This window comes from Rosa rugosa, chromosome 2 (assembly GCF_958449725.1).
Source record: "Rosa rugosa chromosome 2, drRosRugo1.1, whole genome shotgun sequence".
Classification (NCBI taxonomy): domain Eukaryota; kingdom Viridiplantae; phylum Streptophyta; class Magnoliopsida; order Rosales; family Rosaceae; genus Rosa; species Rosa rugosa.
In genome coordinates this window covers 11,809,517-11,828,185 of record NC_084821.1, presented here as the reverse complement: position 1 = coordinate 11,828,185, position 18,669 = coordinate 11,809,517, and the positions used below count along the sequence as shown (strand labels likewise).

General features: G+C 36.3%; 4 protein-coding genes across 5 annotated transcripts; 1 reads left to right on the top strand and 3 right to left on the bottom strand.

Annotated features, from left to right (window-relative positions):
* Positions 1-134: 134 nt before the first annotated feature.
* Positions 135-2,971, bottom strand: LOC133731586 (E3 ubiquitin-protein ligase AIRP2-like). The gene is made up of 5 exons (XM_062158958.1): positions 2,684-2,971; positions 1,873-2,023; positions 1,387-1,453; positions 1,002-1,236; positions 135-499 (listed from the first exon to the last, which is right to left on the bottom strand). Exons 1-5 carry the CDS (start codon positions 2,746-2,748, stop codon positions 289-291), a joined length of 729 nt encoding a protein of 242 aa, XP_062014942.1. The 5' UTR covers positions 2,749-2,971; the 3' UTR covers positions 135-288.
* A 2,806-nt stretch (positions 2,972-5,777) lies between these two features.
* Positions 5,778-6,863, bottom strand: LOC133733771 (pentatricopeptide repeat-containing protein At1g62680, mitochondrial-like). The gene has a single exon (XM_062161410.1). It carries the CDS (start codon positions 6,853-6,855, stop codon positions 6,229-6,231), a length of 627 nt encoding a protein of 208 aa, XP_062017394.1. The 5' UTR covers positions 6,856-6,863; the 3' UTR covers positions 5,778-6,228.
* Positions 6,864-9,924: 3,061 nt separating this feature from the next.
* Positions 9,925-10,784, top strand: LOC133733772 (heavy metal-associated isoprenylated plant protein 27-like). Of its 2 annotated transcripts, none has more exons than XM_062161411.1 (2): positions 9,925-10,083; positions 10,224-10,784. In XM_062161411.1, exons 1-2 carry the CDS (start codon positions 9,934-9,936, stop codon positions 10,614-10,616), a joined length of 543 nt encoding a protein of 180 aa, XP_062017395.1. In that variant the 5' UTR covers positions 9,925-9,933; the 3' UTR covers positions 10,617-10,784. The 2 variants fall into 2 exon arrangements, with proteins under 2 accessions (XP_062017395.1, XP_062017396.1); XM_062161412.1 differs by having other exon boundaries at positions 9,944-10,083; positions 10,217-10,784.
* A 3,560-nt stretch (positions 10,785-14,344) lies between these two features.
* On the bottom strand, positions 14,345-15,558 carry LOC133730355 (pentatricopeptide repeat-containing protein At3g22470, mitochondrial-like). The gene is made up of 2 exons (XM_062157965.1): positions 14,679-15,558; positions 14,345-14,580 (listed from the first exon to the last, which is right to left on the bottom strand). Exons 1-2 carry the CDS (start codon positions 15,556-15,558, stop codon positions 14,345-14,347), a joined length of 1,116 nt encoding a protein of 371 aa, XP_062013949.1.
* Between the last annotated feature and the right edge of the window lie 3,111 nt (positions 15,559-18,669).

Genomic DNA, 18,669 nt, shown 5'->3' with positions numbered 1-18,669 from the left:
ATTTCTTAACCTAACACCCCCGCCCACATTCAAAACAAAATTCGATAGCAACCAAGATCCCAAGCAAAACAAGAACACAAACACCAGGTACTCTTGGAAACACATTATAAGGAAAGAACGGGAGATGCACCATCTTACAGAAACCATAAATTCTTAATCTTATATTTTAAACCCAATTTTGAAGCGAATCAAAATTATGGCCAAGTAAATTTACAATTCAAAGGTTTCGTGTTATAATCACAGCTGGGTTTGATATATACAAACAGTTCCAAAAGCTGTGCGTTAGCCTTACCGGACATGAGAATCATAGGGAAGATATACAGGATCTGGAACAACAAGAGGCAACTTATCAATGTACATAAATAATCTCTTGCGGTCCTCTCTTAAGATTGATGATAGATCGATAGCATCAGATTTTTCTGTGTAAATCCAAAGGTCGCCTGAATTTACTCTTTTAAGACTATCACGACAAAAGGGGCATGACTGAGACCGCCCACGCCTGAAGCAAGCAGAAAACAGAAGATCAGGTTCCACTCAGTAGCATATAATAGGACTGGCAAAAACATCTAATAAAATGGAAAACCAAAAACCAAATCATGCTTTTGCAAATGTAGCCTCAAGCAAGGCTCAGCACACAAAAAGATGTGGTATCCCAACCCCGGAACTTCCTCTCAAAAAAATAAATTCCCAAAACCATGATTTCCACAAAAAAAGTATGGACTATCAAGGTTTTTTTTTTTTTTGGCCAAAATCACATGCTCTCATTTTCTCACCAAAATCTTCACACCCCCAAATCATGATTTTTAAGCCATTCTCATACTGACGGACCTCAAAAATCTTGATCCGATTTTGTTTTACAATTTTCCAAAGTTGAAAACTATAAAGACAACCAAAAGAAAAGAGGCCAAAAAGCTTACCAATCTCGGTAACACTTCAAACACAATGAATGACTGCAGTTAGGCAATAAAGAAAACCAAAAGAAAAGAGGCCAATAAGCTTACCAATCTCGGTAACACTTCAAACACAATGAATGACTGCAGTTAGGCAATACAACTTTGCTGTTCAACTCCATGCAAATTCCACACTCTTCTTCTCTTTCCATGTCAATTTCAGAGAGCTTTCCTCTCTCCAACTCATCTTTCCTCCTGAACCTGACAGTACAAACCTCTTTTTGTTTCCTGTCCTCCATATCGGTGATGCCCTTTTGAAGTTGCAACAAAGAAGGAAATATCACCCCTGTCCGTGAATGGAAAAACATGTGAGCACAACACATATCAAGTTATAACAAAGTTTATCTACTGCAGATGAACTTCCAAATTTACAATGTCAAGCATTTGTGTAAAAATTACTACATTAGTAAAGTTATCTACATTGAACCTGACTCACCATAAAATTCTTTAACGCTGGCCCTCCTTTCGTAAATTGACATGGTGGTCTTTCCATCTGGATAAGTCTGCCAAAACACCACATTGCCACAGGCAAATAAGATGTCAAACCAAATTAGTACAATTAAGAAGGAGATGAAATGTAAATACATACACAGATGAAGAATTGAAAAACTGGCCTTCAAGATTACAAAAAAATGCCCAAGAAAAAGACCTTTGCAGAAAATTAACTGCTTGTTCGATAAAATTTTTGTAAAGAAAGAATGAGAGGGGAGGAAGATGAAAAAGATAATAGAGATAAAATTGATGTGATATAAAAACTCATTTTAGATTTTGATACATAAGCACATTCTATTTACTAGTTCACATCTCTCATCTCTTCAACTCTATCCTCTCTCATTAATTAGAGAAACAAGAGAACACAAAACAAAAAAACAAAAACAGTGTTCAGATAATCAATAAAATTCAATTAGATAAGAAACCATACCACATAAATAAGAATTCTAAGCAAGCCAAGGGCCCCAGCAAGCTGGCAATCCGTCCACTGAACAAGAAAGAGAAATAAATTCGCCACCGGACTGTAGGATAGTCTCATCTGAAGTCGTGCTCCATCTTTCTCCCTCGGATAATCTAAAGCCCTGAAAAACCAGAAGCAAGCAATGCATTTGATTAACAAACATTGACCAAAGATCATCTCACAGAGTCATATAAACCACACACAGTGAATAGAAGCCAGAGCATCAAGACATAGTAGAAATCGAGTTTCTGCACATTCCAAGTCTATATACAATGACGAATACTACCAGAGAGGTTCTTGAATTTCTCAAATTACATTGGGAAACCAATATGATGACTAACACACAAAATTATGCTACTGGATTAAAAGCATGTGATGGGGCCTCTGCAAATTGCAAAAAAGCAATGGGGCCATCTTTTTGTCCCAAATTATGAAAATTTCACACCACCTTTGCATATGAGTCCTCAATCACCAGTTTATTTGATACACATGCACAAACAGAGGGATTCAACAATTCTGAACTGAAGAACCATAGACTAACCACACTTTCAGTTATTTTGTTTTCCCAACAGATTCTGGGTCAGAACTAAATCATCCTTGACCCTTTTTTCTTTTCTAGGTCAGAACAAAACTAGATGATCCTAAGTTCCTAACCACCCATAAACTTCAAAACTCCCAAATTTCTTCTCAAAAACTCTGCAATTCCTCATACAAAAAATTTCCCAAATTCACTTGAAACACAGAGCAGAAACCCTAATTGAATAAAAAGGGGGAGACTTACAGAGTATTGGCGTGTTGGATATCTGCTTCGAGCGCCTTAAGAGAGTCCTTGTACGATTTTCCCATGGCCGGGTTTTTCCCCGGAAGTTTATTCCCATCCACCAAAAGAGAAAAAGCCAGAGAATTTGTAATGGTCAAACAAAACCCTAGATTAAAGTTGCAATCTTTATCCCTTCTCTGCTTTTTTTTTTTTTCAAAGCACCAGAACCAGAATTTGACAAAGAAGAAGAGAGCTCAGACCAATACTTAGTGCACTGTGTGTCTCCAACTTCTTATTAAAGAAAACCAAAATGGGCTTTTGGATCTTTTTAAATTCTTTTTATCACCTACCCCATTATGGATTGTGGTGGTGGAGTTATTCTCTGCTGCTCAAGACTTTGCTCCTTTCTATATACAGGACCAACTACTACCGTCCACGTGTAGTTCAGGGTCAATGATTTAGTGACGTGGCAGGTTTTGATTGGTGGGCGTAGTAAAACTTACTCTGAACCTAGTAAAGGAGCCAAAACCAGTAGGCGGAGAGAGCGGCCCCAAGTTTTGAAGAAAGCAAGGCCAGTTTGTGCTATTTAGTCCCCAAGTTTGCTACTATTGTCACTTTTGATCTCGTGGTTTTGATTTCGGTCATTTTGGTTTATACTAATATTGCATTTCTGTCCAAATCTATACTTTTTAGTCCAGTGAGAATGGCTCAGTGCCTATATATGTCCTGATTAAAGCTATTTTTACGATGGATGCTTTGATTTCTTCAGTCATTTAGACCAAAAGTTGCATGTGGGATTCCGCTCTTCATTCATCTTAATTTATTCGGCCTTTAGTGCTTAGTTTTTTTTGTCTTATGATAAAAAGAAGTACGTAAATCCTGATGAATTAGCAATTTGGCGTCTCACTCCAGTACATTGTCTCCTCATAACAATTCAAAGCAAAATAAAGAGTTTTTCTATTGGAACCTCCAAATTTACTCACTTGACCTCATTGCTTTTTACACCTCTTATTAAATTTTCAAATACTAAATTTACTCACTAAACCTCACTCAAGTTCCTAAAATAACCTGACTCATATAATTTGCAAACAAACCATCATTAATTACATACTCATTCCTTAACTAGATTATATAAATCTCTTATCCAATAAAAAAGAAAAACACAAGGTATTGGGCTTTATTCAAAAAAAAAATAATAATAATAATAATTTTTAATAAAAAACTAATTGTTTTTTTTTTTACTTTTTTTTTTCTCTTGTAGATGTGCAAAAAAAAAATGAAGAATAATTTTTCTTAATGTTTAATTATTTTCTCTATTTTTTGTACCTCATGATTAATTATTTAATAGTTTTTTAGATTTTCTTTTCACTGCTAGCTCTTTTTTTTTTTTTTTTTCAAATATAATAGATAGACTAGGATTTAGGTCATAATATGATTTCTTTTGTTATCCCTCACCAATATGCGTTCAACCTATATGATGATAGGAACTTTTATGTCACATGATCTTGATTATAGTTTTAATTCTTATTAAATATATATAAATGCGTTAATGAGTATGTAGTGAAATTGGAAAATAAAAATAGATAAGGAAAATAATAAAGAATGTAATATAATATTATTGAATTGGAAAGTATAGAGAAATTAAATATAATTTTTTTTGATATAATTATTGTCCTTAATAGTCATTTTATAAGAGGTTATATATGTTATTTAATAATTCATAATAGAGTGAGGTCAACTGAGCAGATTTGGAGGTCCCAATAGAAACACTCCAAAATTTCTCAAAACCGAAACTAGGGGACCAAAAATACAAAGTGACCGAAATTACAGGACCAAAGAAAAAAAAATTATGGCCAAAAGCCAATTGGTCCGGTGCAAAAGCCATTGATTAATTTTTAATTACCGTTTACTTTATTGACTGGCATAGAGTATCTTAATACCGTATGTTATTCAATTTGGGACAGAAAGTTCCTCAATCCTGCGATTAGTCCAATAAATTGGTTAACAAATAGCAGGGTTTTGGATAAGGGTGGATATGCATTACATCCTAGTCCTTGCTGGGCCATCTACAATAATTGGATAGATTCATATAATAATATGAATGCCACAATTGGACACAAGTCGCAGTGTCGCACAATAGATAAAGAAAAAGCTATATAAATATCACATGTCTCATCATAGGTAAAGAAAATTGGGATAAGAATAAGGTTTCTGAATCAGGTCTTAATTCTTATAACCAAGGATGGCATGGCAGACAATTATGTAGGTGCCAACTTCAGGCAAAGGGAATCAAAATACCTAACCAGAATAAAGGAATCAAATGGAAAGTCAATATCCAATTCCAATCCCTAATTTAGAGCCTGCTAGGCTGCTAGAGAATAAAACCACATTATTGTTCAATGATGCTGAAGCAGTCAACTAAGCAAGTCTTTTCCTTTCTTGACTAGAAGTTCTAGATCAGAGTGACTACTTTTCATACTATAAGTTTGATCATACAATTGCCTAACATAATCAGCATGCTCAGCTCAACAGTTCCATTCTTTTTTAAAGAAAAGGCATAAACCCAGAACAGAGTAGCAGACTACCTTGGAACAGAAGTATTCTTGCTCTTTTCACAAATCTGCATAAACCCAGAACAGAGTAGCAGACTACCTTGGAACAGAAGTATTCTTGACCATACTCCAGAAGCTTCATAATTGATTGAACATAAGCAGAGGCCTTGATCGACTAATAAGTAGACACGCACTGGATGACAATAAAACAACCTAAAGCAATCATCAAAGAACCTAAATGACGCAAAAGGCAAGGGTTATCCATATATTTCCTAGCAAAGATTAGCAATAAATCTGGGGATATCCCAAACTGCTCAAGTTAAAATATAGTCCTTATACTGAATAAAGAGTTTACGGATGTTCGTTTTGCAAACTGATGTGGAAGTCATAGGTACTGGGACATACTTTACCATCAAACAAAAATGCATGTGAATCGATTTCCCTTTAGGACATAGATAGTAAACACAAATGTACTGAAAAAGAGGAATAATTGCAATGTCATTTTCGTTGTCTCACCAGTTGAATAAAAAATACTTCTTCAGATATACTTATTGCCAGCAAATATGTACACAAATGTAATGATATAGAAAAAAAATGTGTCCAAAATTGGAGTGCAACAAGGGATTGACATTGTGTTTCAATAATGGACTTACAAACAGGATTGACAGAACATCCAAGGTTCCTAAAGGAGCAGCACTGCAGCAGTTTTGAATTTCCTAGCAGTACTGAATAAGATTTATCTCAAATGTTCGACTAACTTCAGACTGAATCTTTAAGCAATGCTAATAATTCAGGGGCTACTGTATCCTTCGACAATAAATCAACAATCAATTCCATAGTTGATGCATCTGCAGAGAAACCCCTCTCAAGCATTTCTTGAATAAGAACCATACCCCTTGATGTCTCATTGTTATTGATAAAACCTCGGATAATTGTGTTATAGGTACAATCATTCGGAGAACAGCCTTTTTGTTCCATTCCTTTAAGCAAATTTTCTGCTTCACTTAATAGGCCTCATTTGCAAAGTCCACTAATCATTATCGTATATGTCCTTACATCAGGCTGAACTCCTTGTGATGATAAACCACAGAAGACATCTTTTGCAGACTGAACTTCTCCAGCTTTGCACAAACCTTCAATAATGATATTGTAAATTACAATATTTAATTCCAACTTCTTGTCCTTCATCTCTCTAAGCAATTCTATTGCCTTGGAAAGTTTTTGGTTGCTACATAGGGCATCAAGTATAACAGTGTAAGTTTGAACATCAGGAAGTTGACCACAACCTTGCATCTGAGAGAACAGCTTTTCTGCTTCTTTTATTCTCCCCGCTTTGCCAAAACCATCGATAAGAGTGTTATAAGTAATGGTATTAGGAACAAGCTCCATAAGATGCATTTCCTGAAAAATATTCTTGGCCTCATCGATCTTTTTGTGCTTACAATACCCGTTTATCAATATGTTGCAACTCTGAACATTAACCATGGAGCCCTTGCTAATCATTAGATCAAAGACATTTTTGGCCTCGTCCATCTCTCCTCTCAAACAATAACCGTCCATAAGCGAATTGTATGTAACCAAATTAGGTTGAATCTGTCTTTGAATCATCATCTCAACCACACTTTTGGCTTCCATGACCATCCCCTCCTTACAAACACTACACCAAATATAGGCTTTAGAGACAGCCACAAAACGTCTCTAGAAATATATTAGTGACTAAAATACACTTAAATTTGTCTCTAATAGAAGGAGTGACAAATTAGACTTTCGTCCCTATAGGTTGCGTCTCTAAAACCTATTAGAGACACTTAGATAAAAAGTTCCGTCTCTATTACTTATTCACTGCCACATGGACAATAACTGTCAATGACAATTTAAGGTGTCTCTATTACTTTTAGAGACAGAAGAAATATTTTATTTAATATATTTTTTATTAGAATATTTGATATTATTAATAATAGAATCCATCTATTATTAACCACCAGTACACCAGTTCGATTGGCATTGGAAAGAAACAGTGAATCCATCTATAACTAACGACGTATATAAATTATATATATAAATTTTTTCTGGACAACAAAATATAATATAAATTTATTTCATGTTCAACAAATCTTTACTGATGCAACTTAAAATCAAGTCTACAAAATACTTGTTACTAAAAAAGTCACAAATTCATCTAGTCAAATGCCTATCTATTAGCATCTAATGATCAATAAGGGAAATAATAAAAGTCTATTGCTCAGATCCACGAGAGCTTTGATTTGATGAAGCTCTAAGCTGGTTCAACAAATCAGTTTCTTGGACACTTGTATCTCCCATAAGCAATCCAGTTAGTCCAGTGGTAGGATAAGCATGTTGAGGCTGATAAGGCATTTGAGGATAGATCTGCGGTTGAGGCCAGTACATTTGACGAGGATAAGAAGGCATCTGGAAGGATGGTTGCTGTAAAGGCTGAGAAGATTGTTGTGAAGGTGGATTAGATTGCTGGGATTGCATCATTTGCTTTAACATTGCCAATTCTTGTTGGGTTTGCAAGAGTCGTTCCTGAGTTTGAACTTGCTGCACCTGTGCTTGCTCTTGTTGTTGTTGGTACTTGGACTCTAACTCCATAAATTAATTGTGACTGCAAGTGAGCATAATGTCCTCCATGTGATCTGTGTGATGATGAGCTACCATCAATTTAAAGATAAGGCACCATATCAGGTATTACACCTAGTCCATAACCGCAAACTCTGTGACGTTTCTCAGGTCCCATCACTGCAACATATGCTCTTTCTCGCATCTCTGTAGTCTCATTACCTTCAACTGCTACAATTTCTGCCAACTTCTCTTGCATACCAGCCTATGAGAGAAAATACTTAACTTATTATGGGCTGGTTATATTTAGTGTGCAGCAGATTATGAAATATATAAACAAAGCTCACATGTGTCCGCTCAGCAACTTCATCAATCCAGGTTTTTTCTTTGTCATTCCGTGTATGCTTATCATAAAAAAAACTGAATAGGATCGGGCTCATGACCATGCTTCTTGAGCTAAACACGCAAAGCAGAAGGGAAATAATATCTAATCAAGTCTGATGCCATCATTTAAAACAATAAAGCAATATAATAGCATGTAAATAATATATTTCAGAAAATATTCAAACATATCATAACAAAAAATGCTCATTCCAAGGACACCACATCAATTTTGACCACAGTAACACACTAGAAAATGGGGTTCTAAACGTAAAAAAGTGCAAGAAAGACTAGCTTTAAAATACAGAAGTCAATGTTCTCTATAAAGTTCTAAAGGCAGTTAATGTGATACAATCTATAAAAGTTGATCGTCAGGTCAAAGTTTATATTAATGTTTTAGCTATTGTTAAGATTTTATTGCTACTCTATCATATCTATTTCCTGTTTGGCAATGAACATTACATTTGATGCTTATAAATTTTGGAAGCTCATGGTAAAGTTGTAGAAAAGACAGAACCATTGGTTCTTTAATCCCTACAATGTCCTTCCACTTGATCCTAATAGTGCAAATTAAGCAATTATGAGATAAGCAAAGGTAAAGTATTAATAATTATATATATAAAATTACCTCCAGGTTCAGTTATGACAGAAGGTTATCTATGCTTCAATGTTACTAATAAAAACAGTAGAGACAATTTTATTAATTCGTCTCTGGCATTCGTCTCTAAAGCCTATATTTGGTGTAGTGAAAGTGCATCAACCAAGACACTGAAGGTGTGTACATTTGGAAATATTCCTTGACTCACCATTTCATTCAACAACCTCGTAGCTTCTATTTCCACCAACCTATATTGCAAACACCTTTAATCAAAGAGGTGTAAGTAAAAACATCTGGAGCAATGCCTCTGGTAATCATTTCTGTGAAGAGGTTCAATGCTTGATCAACTAGTGTATCCTTACAAAAACTGTCAATGACGGTGTTATAGGTAAATATGTCAGGCTCGCATCCTCTTTCTTCCATGTTCCCAAGTAATTGAATAGCTGCCCTGTTGTTTCCAATCATGCAAAAGCCCTTTATTAGTGTGTTGAAAGTAAACACATCCGGCTGACAATGGCGTCCCTCCACCATTTTGCTGAAAACTCGCGCTGCGTCAGCCACTCTATTCTCTAGAACAAAGCCATGGTCTGACAGAGAATGGCTCAGTGCCTATATGTGTCCTGATTAAAGCCATCAACTGCTCTTACGACTCTTCCTTCTAGTAAAAGGAGTGCATCAAGGCAGAAGACCCGCAAGCGAAGAAGATTGTCAACATTAACATAGTTTTCTTGCGTTGCAAGATTAGATACAAGGCAACTCTTTTTGTACAACTGTCTTTGATTCATATTCTTTATGAAAGGAGATGGGAAACACTGACATTTCAGCTGTGATAAGCTTCTGGTATCCAATCCAACAGTGAAATTGTAGATAAACTTAGCAATGAGAGATTCTTATTTATACATGGTGAAATGTTGGCTCCCATTGCAGTTATGTTCATTTAAAATCTTTTACCATATTCCGAAACATAGTAAAATTTTGCGGTCCTTTTTAACCTAACAAACAGTATTGGATCTTAACGGATAGAGTGTCCACATCAAAATGAAGCAAATGTGATAAAGCTAGAAGCCCCAGAAAGAACGTGTGCTTTCTACACTCTTCCACATTGGAAACTAACACGTGTCAGCCATCTATAGCTACACGTACTCGGAGTTTGGCCGCCCATGCATATACTGATGGTCTATATCTTGCAGCCAAATCTTGCTTTTTTTGGGAGTATCTCAAGCTTGCCAATGGGTTTTCTCAGTAAAGTCTCCGAGCTCCGTGCTAGGGCTCGGAGTCATAAAAAGCTCAAGAAGAACAAGCAGCTACAGGTATGTAATATGACACTTCAGAGTGTTCATTTCAGCTTAGCATTGGTAGCAATCAGCAAGTGATATCGTGAACGATTGTTAACTGTTGATTGATTAAACAACTGCAAGTGATATTGTGATGATTTTCTTTTAGTTATCAGACTGTGGAGATAAAAGTGAAGATGGACTGCGAAGGTTGCGAGAGAAGAGTGAAGAAATCAGTGGAAGGCATGAAAGGAGTCACAAGTGTTGAAGTGGATCCCAAGCAAAGCAAGCTCACTGTTATTGGCTATGTGGACCCCAACAAGGTGTTGCATCGTGTCAGGCATCGAACGGGGAAGAAGGCGGATCTGTGGCCGTATGTACCATACGACGTCGTCGAGCATCCATGGGCTCCCGGGGCTTATGATAGGAAGGCACCACCTGGGTACGTGAGGAACGTGCTGAATGACCCTGACCCTCAGGCTTCTGCTCTCGCACGTGCCAACTCCACCGAGGTGAAGTATACGACGGCGTTTAGTGACGAAAATCCAAATGCTTGTGTGGTTATGTAGTCATGGTATAATATATTACTTCTTAGTTTTTACCTTCTTGCATTTGTAAATTTTTGGTTGTTGACCAAAGTAAAAATTGCTTTGTGTAAGTTTGTAACCATGAGTGTGGAAGGGTGAAAATTCTGACTTTTGTTGAGCTTTATGTTAAAACAAAATTATTAGGTTGTTTTTTTTTTTTTTTGAAAGGATTATTAGGTTGTTTTAATTCCTACCAGTATCAATTAATGAAGGTGTGTTAATTGGCAACGTGTGCAATTGTGGATGTAGTAACTTGGCCTTTTCCACTTGACCTTTTCCAGAAGGCCAAGTGGATGTAGTAACTTGGCCAGGAATTGACATGGTAAGTAACTTGGCCAAGAATTGACAGCGACATGCCCGTGACTTGAGGTTAACAGTAGCTTGACCAATTACATAGCCAGTGACATGGCCAGGAATTGACAGCGACATGGTTAGTGATTTTGTCGGTGATTTGAGGTTAACAGTCGTTTGGCCAGTTACATAGCCTATGACTTGACAGTGACATAGTCAGGAATTGATAGTGACATGGTCAGTGACGTGTATAACAATGACTTGGTAAGTGACTTTGTCAGTAACTTGACCAATGACATAGCCATTGACAGCGACATGGTTAGTGATTTTGTCGGTGATTTGAGGTTAACAGTCGTTTGGCCAGTTACATAGCCTATGACTTGACAGTGACATAGTCAGGAATTGATAGTGACATGGTCAGTGACGTGTATAACAATGACTTGGTAAGTGACTTTGTCAGTAACTTGACCAATGACATAGCCATTGACATGGCCAGTGACTTGAGATTAACAATGACTTGGCCAGTGACCTCATTAACTAGGGACTTGGCTCGACCAATGACTTCACTGCCCAGTGACTTCAGGTTAATAGTTACATATTATTAACACCACATATGCAATATTCATCAGATACATTTATTAACACCATATATATATATATCAATGCCTTAACGACAATCAATTTAGCTGAAATTTTGCAGAGATGATCTATATATGAGTACCTAAAAACAGAACGGTCGAGATGTGGATATGCGACCGAAAAGTGACCCTAAACTCCAACCTCGCACTTTAATTTCAGAGCGAGGTCTCGCTCTGGATAGGATCTGTATATATATATATATATATATATATATATATATATATATATATATATATATATATATATATATATTATTTTAGAAAACATATCCGAAATGTATCGTATCCTGTTTTTTTTAGAAAAAACGTATCCACGTATCGTATCGTATCGCATCCCGTACCCCGTACCCGTATCAGTGCATCATAGCGGCGCCGCCTTTCCACCTTGATGACGCTTTCACTGATATATTCAAGTTGATCACTGAAAGCGTCTATTACTTTCTGAGAAATGCTCTTGCATGCTTGCACTACATCGTATTTCCCATTGTAGCTCACTGCCACAATAAGTTGAAGTCTAAAGTGTGTTTTTTTTTTTCCTCTCTTCCTCTGCATCACTTACCAGTTTACTGGGGAGCTTTGACCAATCTCCAATGACTGATATTTGAGGGCCTTCCCTGTCATAACAAAATTATTGGTTGCCAGTATGAGTATTGCTGAATCGAGATTGAGTCCAACTAGATAAACATTCACAAATATCAAGCAAGTCACCACTCTCACATTTAGCACAAAATTTTTTTGATTTCTGGTCAGTTTTCGGAAAATATTTGTCAACTATTAACAACTTAACACCCATTACCAGGTATTTACAAATATACTTGCTCAAACCATTTCAAAGAAAAAAGTCTTCGCACAGGACAGAGAAAGCTAGGTAAAGAGAAGTCTAAAGAGTTAAAACTTGAAATACTGAAACAAGTCATGATTTATTAGCCAATTATTTATTTATTTTTTTTCCTTCTTCCAACCTTGAATAAAATCACGATTAGATTTAGGTTCAGTCTTTAATAATACTAATCTAATCCAATCTCGCTCGCCAACCAGGGCCTCGAGGGAACCTTATCATCTTTCTGTGCCTATATAAGTAACCAATAATGGCATAAAGCTACACACTCCCAATCTAAACCCAACAAACCTATACAGATTGATCGTCCCCAATTTGAGGTGGAAAATTAAATCATTTTCAGCATAGATGAGCACAAGTATGATACATTAGAACAAGCAGCAATATGTATCCAGGATCAAGAAATTTGAAGAGAGATGGGGTTAAGGGCTACCCGGCAAGACTATAGATTTCTGACTTAATCAACCCCTCAAACAAACTCATTAAAAAAAAGAAAAGAAAAAAAAATCACCCTAGTACATTTATACACACATTTAGATATATAATTGAAGTACAGAAGCAAGAAATCAAACAGATTCAGATTTTCTGTTATGGCTTAGCTTGCCCAAACACTTACAACTACTTCCCTATTCCTTAGAGAGGCGAAATGTTTTCCAACACTTTATAGGAAGCAATATCATCTTTTGAAGTAATGTTACTTACAACTACCTCCCTATTCCTTAGAAAGGTGAAATGTTTTCCACCGCTTAATAGGAAGCAAAATCATCTTTTGACTAAATAATAACGGCTTTATGCAACAAACACTCCAATTCCAAAAACTTTGAGATTGCACTTTCCCATCAAGAGGAAACTTCACTTTTCTATGTCAATGAGCAAAATGTATGATAAATTAAAAGCAGTACCAATTAACTTCAACAGTTTAAAGAAATGAGAAGGGAGGAGGGTACAACCAACACAGCTCCCCACAGATACAACTTGAAACATAGAAACTCAAATGCATTGTCATTGTCATTATCATTAACAACCAACCTTGGAACAAAGCCAATTATCATAAGAAAGCGCAAAATTGTTGAGAACCCTAACCTCCATTTCCAGCACAGATCATTGCTCAACAAGCTCTCTTTGAGCCCATCCAGATGCCTCATGACTCAACCTCACATCACCATCCATGATCACCGCCGTGAGCCCTGCATACAAGGCTGTGCAAATCAAGTAAATGTTCCATGGCAAAGCCTGATGGATTAGAAAACTCCACCACTTTCCTTTTGTCTTACCAGTTGAATGAGGATAACAGATAATGCGCTAAATATACTTACTGCCCCTGCAGTTAAATATGCCATCTTCATCTTGCCTAGATAAAACTTACAGGCACACTTTGTCAACAAGATATGCGGAAATATAAAAATACAGAGGTACAGAGCAGGAGCTATGCATTCTAAGTAAAAGTCGGCACAAGTTTACTTATATTTACAAAAGTCAACAAAAAATGCAAAATATACATTCTTCAGACCGCAAAAGGAATGAAAAATATATATCCTACAATTCTAAAGTTTAAATGACTACTGCTTCATCAACTTTGTCTTTGCTATCCTGCTGAGCTCAATATCTCAATAAAACAATGAAAGGCAATCAATCAACTTACGTCCACAGACCGCTAATCTGCTATTCATACCTCATAATTCGCATTGAAAATTGCACCATTTAAACTGGCAGCTTTTCATTTCACTCATATTCATAGAATCATAGGTAACAGATATAGCTAGTATATTTTAATAGAAATGGAACAACTAGTATATTTTAATAGAAACGGAACTTCCAATTTATATCAAATAAGATATGAAAAATACTAAAATGCTGAAATTTGGATCACAGATAGGAAATGACATTGTGTTACACACACACACATCTAAGGTCGCCAAAGGTACGTCAGTCTCAAATTAACTTTATAATGATTTGTTTAACAATGGCAACAAAGCTGGATCTACTATATCCTCAGACAATAAACCAGCTATCAATTCCACAGTTGATGCATCTGCAGAGAAACCTGACTCTACCATTTCTTGAATAAGTCTCATAGCCCTTGATGCGTCATTGTTATTTAACAACCCTCGGATAATGATGTTATAGGTCCAACCATCTGGAGAGCAGCCTTTCTCTCTCATTTCTCTCAGCAACTTATCTGCTTCATTTAATAAGCCCGCTTTACAAAATCCATGGATCATTGATTCATTATAGTGTACGTCCTCACATTAGGTTGTACTCCTTTCAATGACAAACCAGAGAAGACCTCTATGGCGGAATCCATTTTCCCAGCTTTGCACAAACCTTCAATAATAATACTGTAAATTACAATATTCAGTTCCAGCTTCTTGTCCTTCATCTCTTTAAGCAATTCTATTGCCTTAGAAAGTTGCTGGTTGCTACATAGGGCATCAAGTAAAACAGCATAAGTTTGAATATTTGGATGTTGGCCACAACCTTGCATCTGAGAGAACAGCTTTTCTGCTTTTTGTATTCGCCCCACTATGCAAAAACCATCAATAAGAGTGGTATAAGTAACAGTATCAGGAACAAGTTTCATATGACGCATTTCCTTGAAAATCTTGTAAGCCTTATCAATCTTTTTACCCTTGCAATATCCGTTTATCAATATGTTACAACTACAAACATTAATCATCGATCCCTTGCTAACCATTAGATCAAAGACATTTTTGGCCTCGTCCATTTCTCCTCGCAAACAGTAACCATCCATAAGGGAACTGTATGTAATTGTGTCAGGTTCGATTCCTCTTTGAATCATCATCTCAACCACAGTTTTGGCTTCCACGACCATCCCCTCCTTACAAAGTGCATCAACCAAGACATTGAAAGTGACTACATCGGGAAAGATGTTTTGACTCACCATTTCATTCAACAACCTTGTAGCTTCTTTCCACTGGCCGATATTGCAGACTCCTTGAATCAAAGAGTTGTAAGTAACAACGTCTGGAGCAATACCTCTACCATCATTTTCTGTGAAGAGGTTCAATGCTTCATCAACTAGTGTATCCTTACAGTGACTGTCGATGACGGTGTTATAGGTAACTATGTCAGGCTCGCATCCTCTTTCTTCCATCTTCCCAAGTAACTGAGTAGCTGCCCCGTTGTTTCCAATCATGCAAAAGCCCTTTATTAATGTGCTGAAAGTAAACACATCGTGTTGGAATTAAGTGGACTTAACATTATCTAAAAGCATTAAGTAAATAGAACAATTGATCTAGCTAAATAAATAACAAGAAATATGTGATTATAACTCTAATTCCAGTCACCTATCGAGATGTATATCTCTTGATAGGAGTAGGACTCTCATTGTTAATGACCTGATTAACATGAAGTGTTTGTGATAAGTTTAAGTCTCCTAAACTGATAAACATGAAGTAAAACAAGGACTCCTTATGGGATGAGTCCGAGGATAAGTTTTGGCCAATATATAAGGAGGAGAAAGTCCCTATGTTCAACACTGCATTTTGCATACATTCTCAGCCCCATTCTGAAGCATCTGGTGTTGAAACATAGAAGACTTTCTTCCATTGTGCAGCTACTCATTCGTGATCTCAGAAGATGTCTACCTCGATGAATGCTCTTGGACAAGCTGTGGCTGCAGGGATTGAAAGTGTCAATCCAGGTGATTACTCCTACCGGGACTAGGAAAGCTTCTGGTGTACTGCATAAATGTTTTTGTTCTTGTGCAGGTTGTGTGTGTTATGTGATTTGTGATATGATCTTGTGTGCATCATGTATTCTTTCAAATGGTATCAGAGCTTAGGAATTTCATAAAACACATATCATGCGTTTTTGTTTGTTTCAGAAAAAACATACTGTGAAAATTATTTTCTGGAAAATAAAATATATTTTCTATGTATGATAAAGCAGGCCTTAAGTGTAGTTAACCCGGTTTTAGTACTAATCCAATTCATTAAGTAAATAGGCCCAAACCCGAGTCCATAATTAATATATTAGTTAAAGAATATTACCGTTAGAATATAACGGTCACTTTTGCTTTAGGGATCGGATTGAGATAGGGCTCACTGAGATTGAATTCTCAGTTTTGGGGATTCAAGACCCCGTTTAGAATTTTTTTTTGGATCTTCAGAAAAAAGGGTTAAAATTGCTGCTTGTATCTTGTTTTTCAATTTTGCTTCCGCTAAACGATTGTTGCAGCGCTGTAGCAGAGGCCAAGGTATGTTTTCTGAGAAATCAGAACTTGCGTTTCAATTTCTGCATTATGGAAAGGGTTGTCATATGGATTACTGTTTAGCATATGGAAAGGGTTGTCATATTGCATATAAATATCATGTGTGGAATGTGGATTAAATCTGCGATTGTTGATAAATGTATGGATGTGATGTTTCTGATGCACAAATATGTCTATGCTTGATATCCTTGATAATCTTGTCTTCAGTTGAATATGATTTTGAAACTAACAAGAATTCAGTACAAATCTCCCAATATGTAATTTTTGGAATCTTGTTATGTTCTCGTATATGCAGAATATAGTTAATAAACTGTGAAAAATTAGGCAAAACACATTATTAACTTTTGATTTGTGAATTTCTGGTTACAGTTTGATCATGTTGCACAAAGCAATCCATCATTTTTCAGAGAAATTCTTAAAGATTAAACAAATTAACACTTGTGTTGCTATTTTTAAAATTACACTTATATTTTGTTCTTCCAAAGAAGATGTTCACTGTGTAATCTTGATTATGGTACAGCATCATGTATAAACACAAATACCTATATTGATTTTTTGAAACTTTTCTTATCTAAAGGTATGACTGTTTCAACTAATAACTGGTATATGTAGGATATAGCATGATGATTTAGAACCTTAAGAATGTTAAGTTTTATGCCACAGAGGCATTACTTGATATTACTGCAGCTTATGGGGTTATTGTTTGTGATTGTGTTTCTGTGATGTTTGCCTACTTTTGAACCTATGAATGAAACACATAAAATTAAAATACAGTCTTAACACACAGAAAATGAAATACTGCAGTAACTTACACGTTTTTTATTTTTCTTTTGTCTAGGACCTCTTGTTGTGACCTTAGGTCAGGTTGAGATGCTTAATGGGTGGAACTATAAGAAGTGGAGAAATCAGGTGGAATTTTATCTGTCCATGCATCAAAACATGGATCTTTGCCTCATAGAGGATCAGCCTTCTGAACTAGATTCTGAAAGTACCAATGAGGATAGGAGGCATTATAAGGAATGGTATAGCAGCAACAGGAAAGCCAAAAATGTAATTAGATGCACTATGTCAGACACAGTAAAAGGGTCTATAGTGGAGCCCGAGTTAGCCATGGACTTTCTGGAAGAAATTGCAGACAAATATAGAGAGAGTGACAAGGCTGAAGCAGCTAGGTTGTCTAGGAAGTTCAATGAACTAAGTTTCTCTGGGAAGGGCAGTGTGAGGGAGCACATTATGCAGCTAATTGACATTAACTCTAGGCTTAGAGACCTAGACATGGGAGTTAAAGATGAACAGGTGGTGCATGTGGCACTTCATTCTCTGCCAAACACCTACAGCAACCTGAGAACTTCATATAATGCCTTAGAGACCAAATGGAACCTGAACAAGCTAATCTCGATCTGTGTGGATGAGGAGGAAAGAATTAAGAGAGAGGGAGTACCAACCACTACAGTTAATCTGGTTGAGAAACCAAAGTGGAAAAAGCAGAATAAACTTAAGCCTAAGAAGACCACCATCACTAAAGTAGCTGGGAAACCTGCAGAAGCTAGAGCTGGAAAAGTCTTTAAGTATAAGTGCTATTTCTGTAAAAAGATAGGGCACATGAAGAGGGACTGCAGTGGCTTTAAAGCTTGGATGATCAAGAAGGGTGAGTCATTTCCTAATTCAGTCTTTTCTCTAGAAGTTAATTTTATAAATGTAGATTCACACACTTATTGGTTAGATTCAGGCTCACCTATTCATATTACCACCTCACTGCAGGGTATAACAAAGAGGAGGGCACCAAGGAAAAGTGAGCAGCAGGTCTGTGTGGGAAATGGAACAAGGGTAGCAGTTAAGGCTATTGGAACTCTGAAGATCGATTTAGGATTAGGCAAATTTATTTTTCTGGACAATGTTTATTATATTCCTTCTTTAAAAAGGAATCTTATTTCAGTAGGTCTTTTAGTTAGTATTGGATGCAAACTCATTATTGATTTTAGTGGAATAAAATTATTTCAGGGTTCTGAATACATTGGTTGTGGAATGTTTTCA

Coding starts and splice junctions, on each gene's coding strand:
- LOC133733772 (XM_062161411.1), top strand. CDS start 9,934: ATGCATATACTGATGGTCTATATCTTGCAGCCAAATCTTGCTTTTTTT. Junction 10,084..10,223: donor AGAAGAACAAGCAGCTACAG/GTATGTAATATG, acceptor TTTAGTTATCAG/ACTGTGGAGATAAAAGTGAA.
- LOC133731586 (XM_062158958.1), bottom strand. CDS start 2,748: ATGGGAAAATCGTACAAGGACTCTCTTAAGGCGCTCGAAGCAGATATC. Junction 2,024..2,683: donor ATCCAACACGCCAATACTCT/GTAAGTCTCCCC, acceptor CTGGTTTTTCAG/GGCTTTAGATTATCCGAGGG. Junction 500..1,001: donor TTGAAGTGTTACCGAGATTG/GTAAGCTTATTG, acceptor TGCTTGCTTCAG/GCGTGGGCGGTCTCAGTCAT.
- LOC133730355 (XM_062157965.1), bottom strand. CDS start 15,558: ATGATTGGAAACAACGGGGCAGCTACTCAGTTACTTGGGAAGATGGAA. Junction 14,581..14,678: donor CGCCATAGAGGTCTTCTCTG/GTTTGTCATTGA, acceptor TAAATGAAGCAG/ATAAGTTGCTGAGAGAAATG.
- LOC133733771 (XM_062161410.1), bottom strand. CDS start 6,855: ATGGTCATGGAAGCCAAAAGTGTGGTTGAGATGATGATTCAAAGACAG.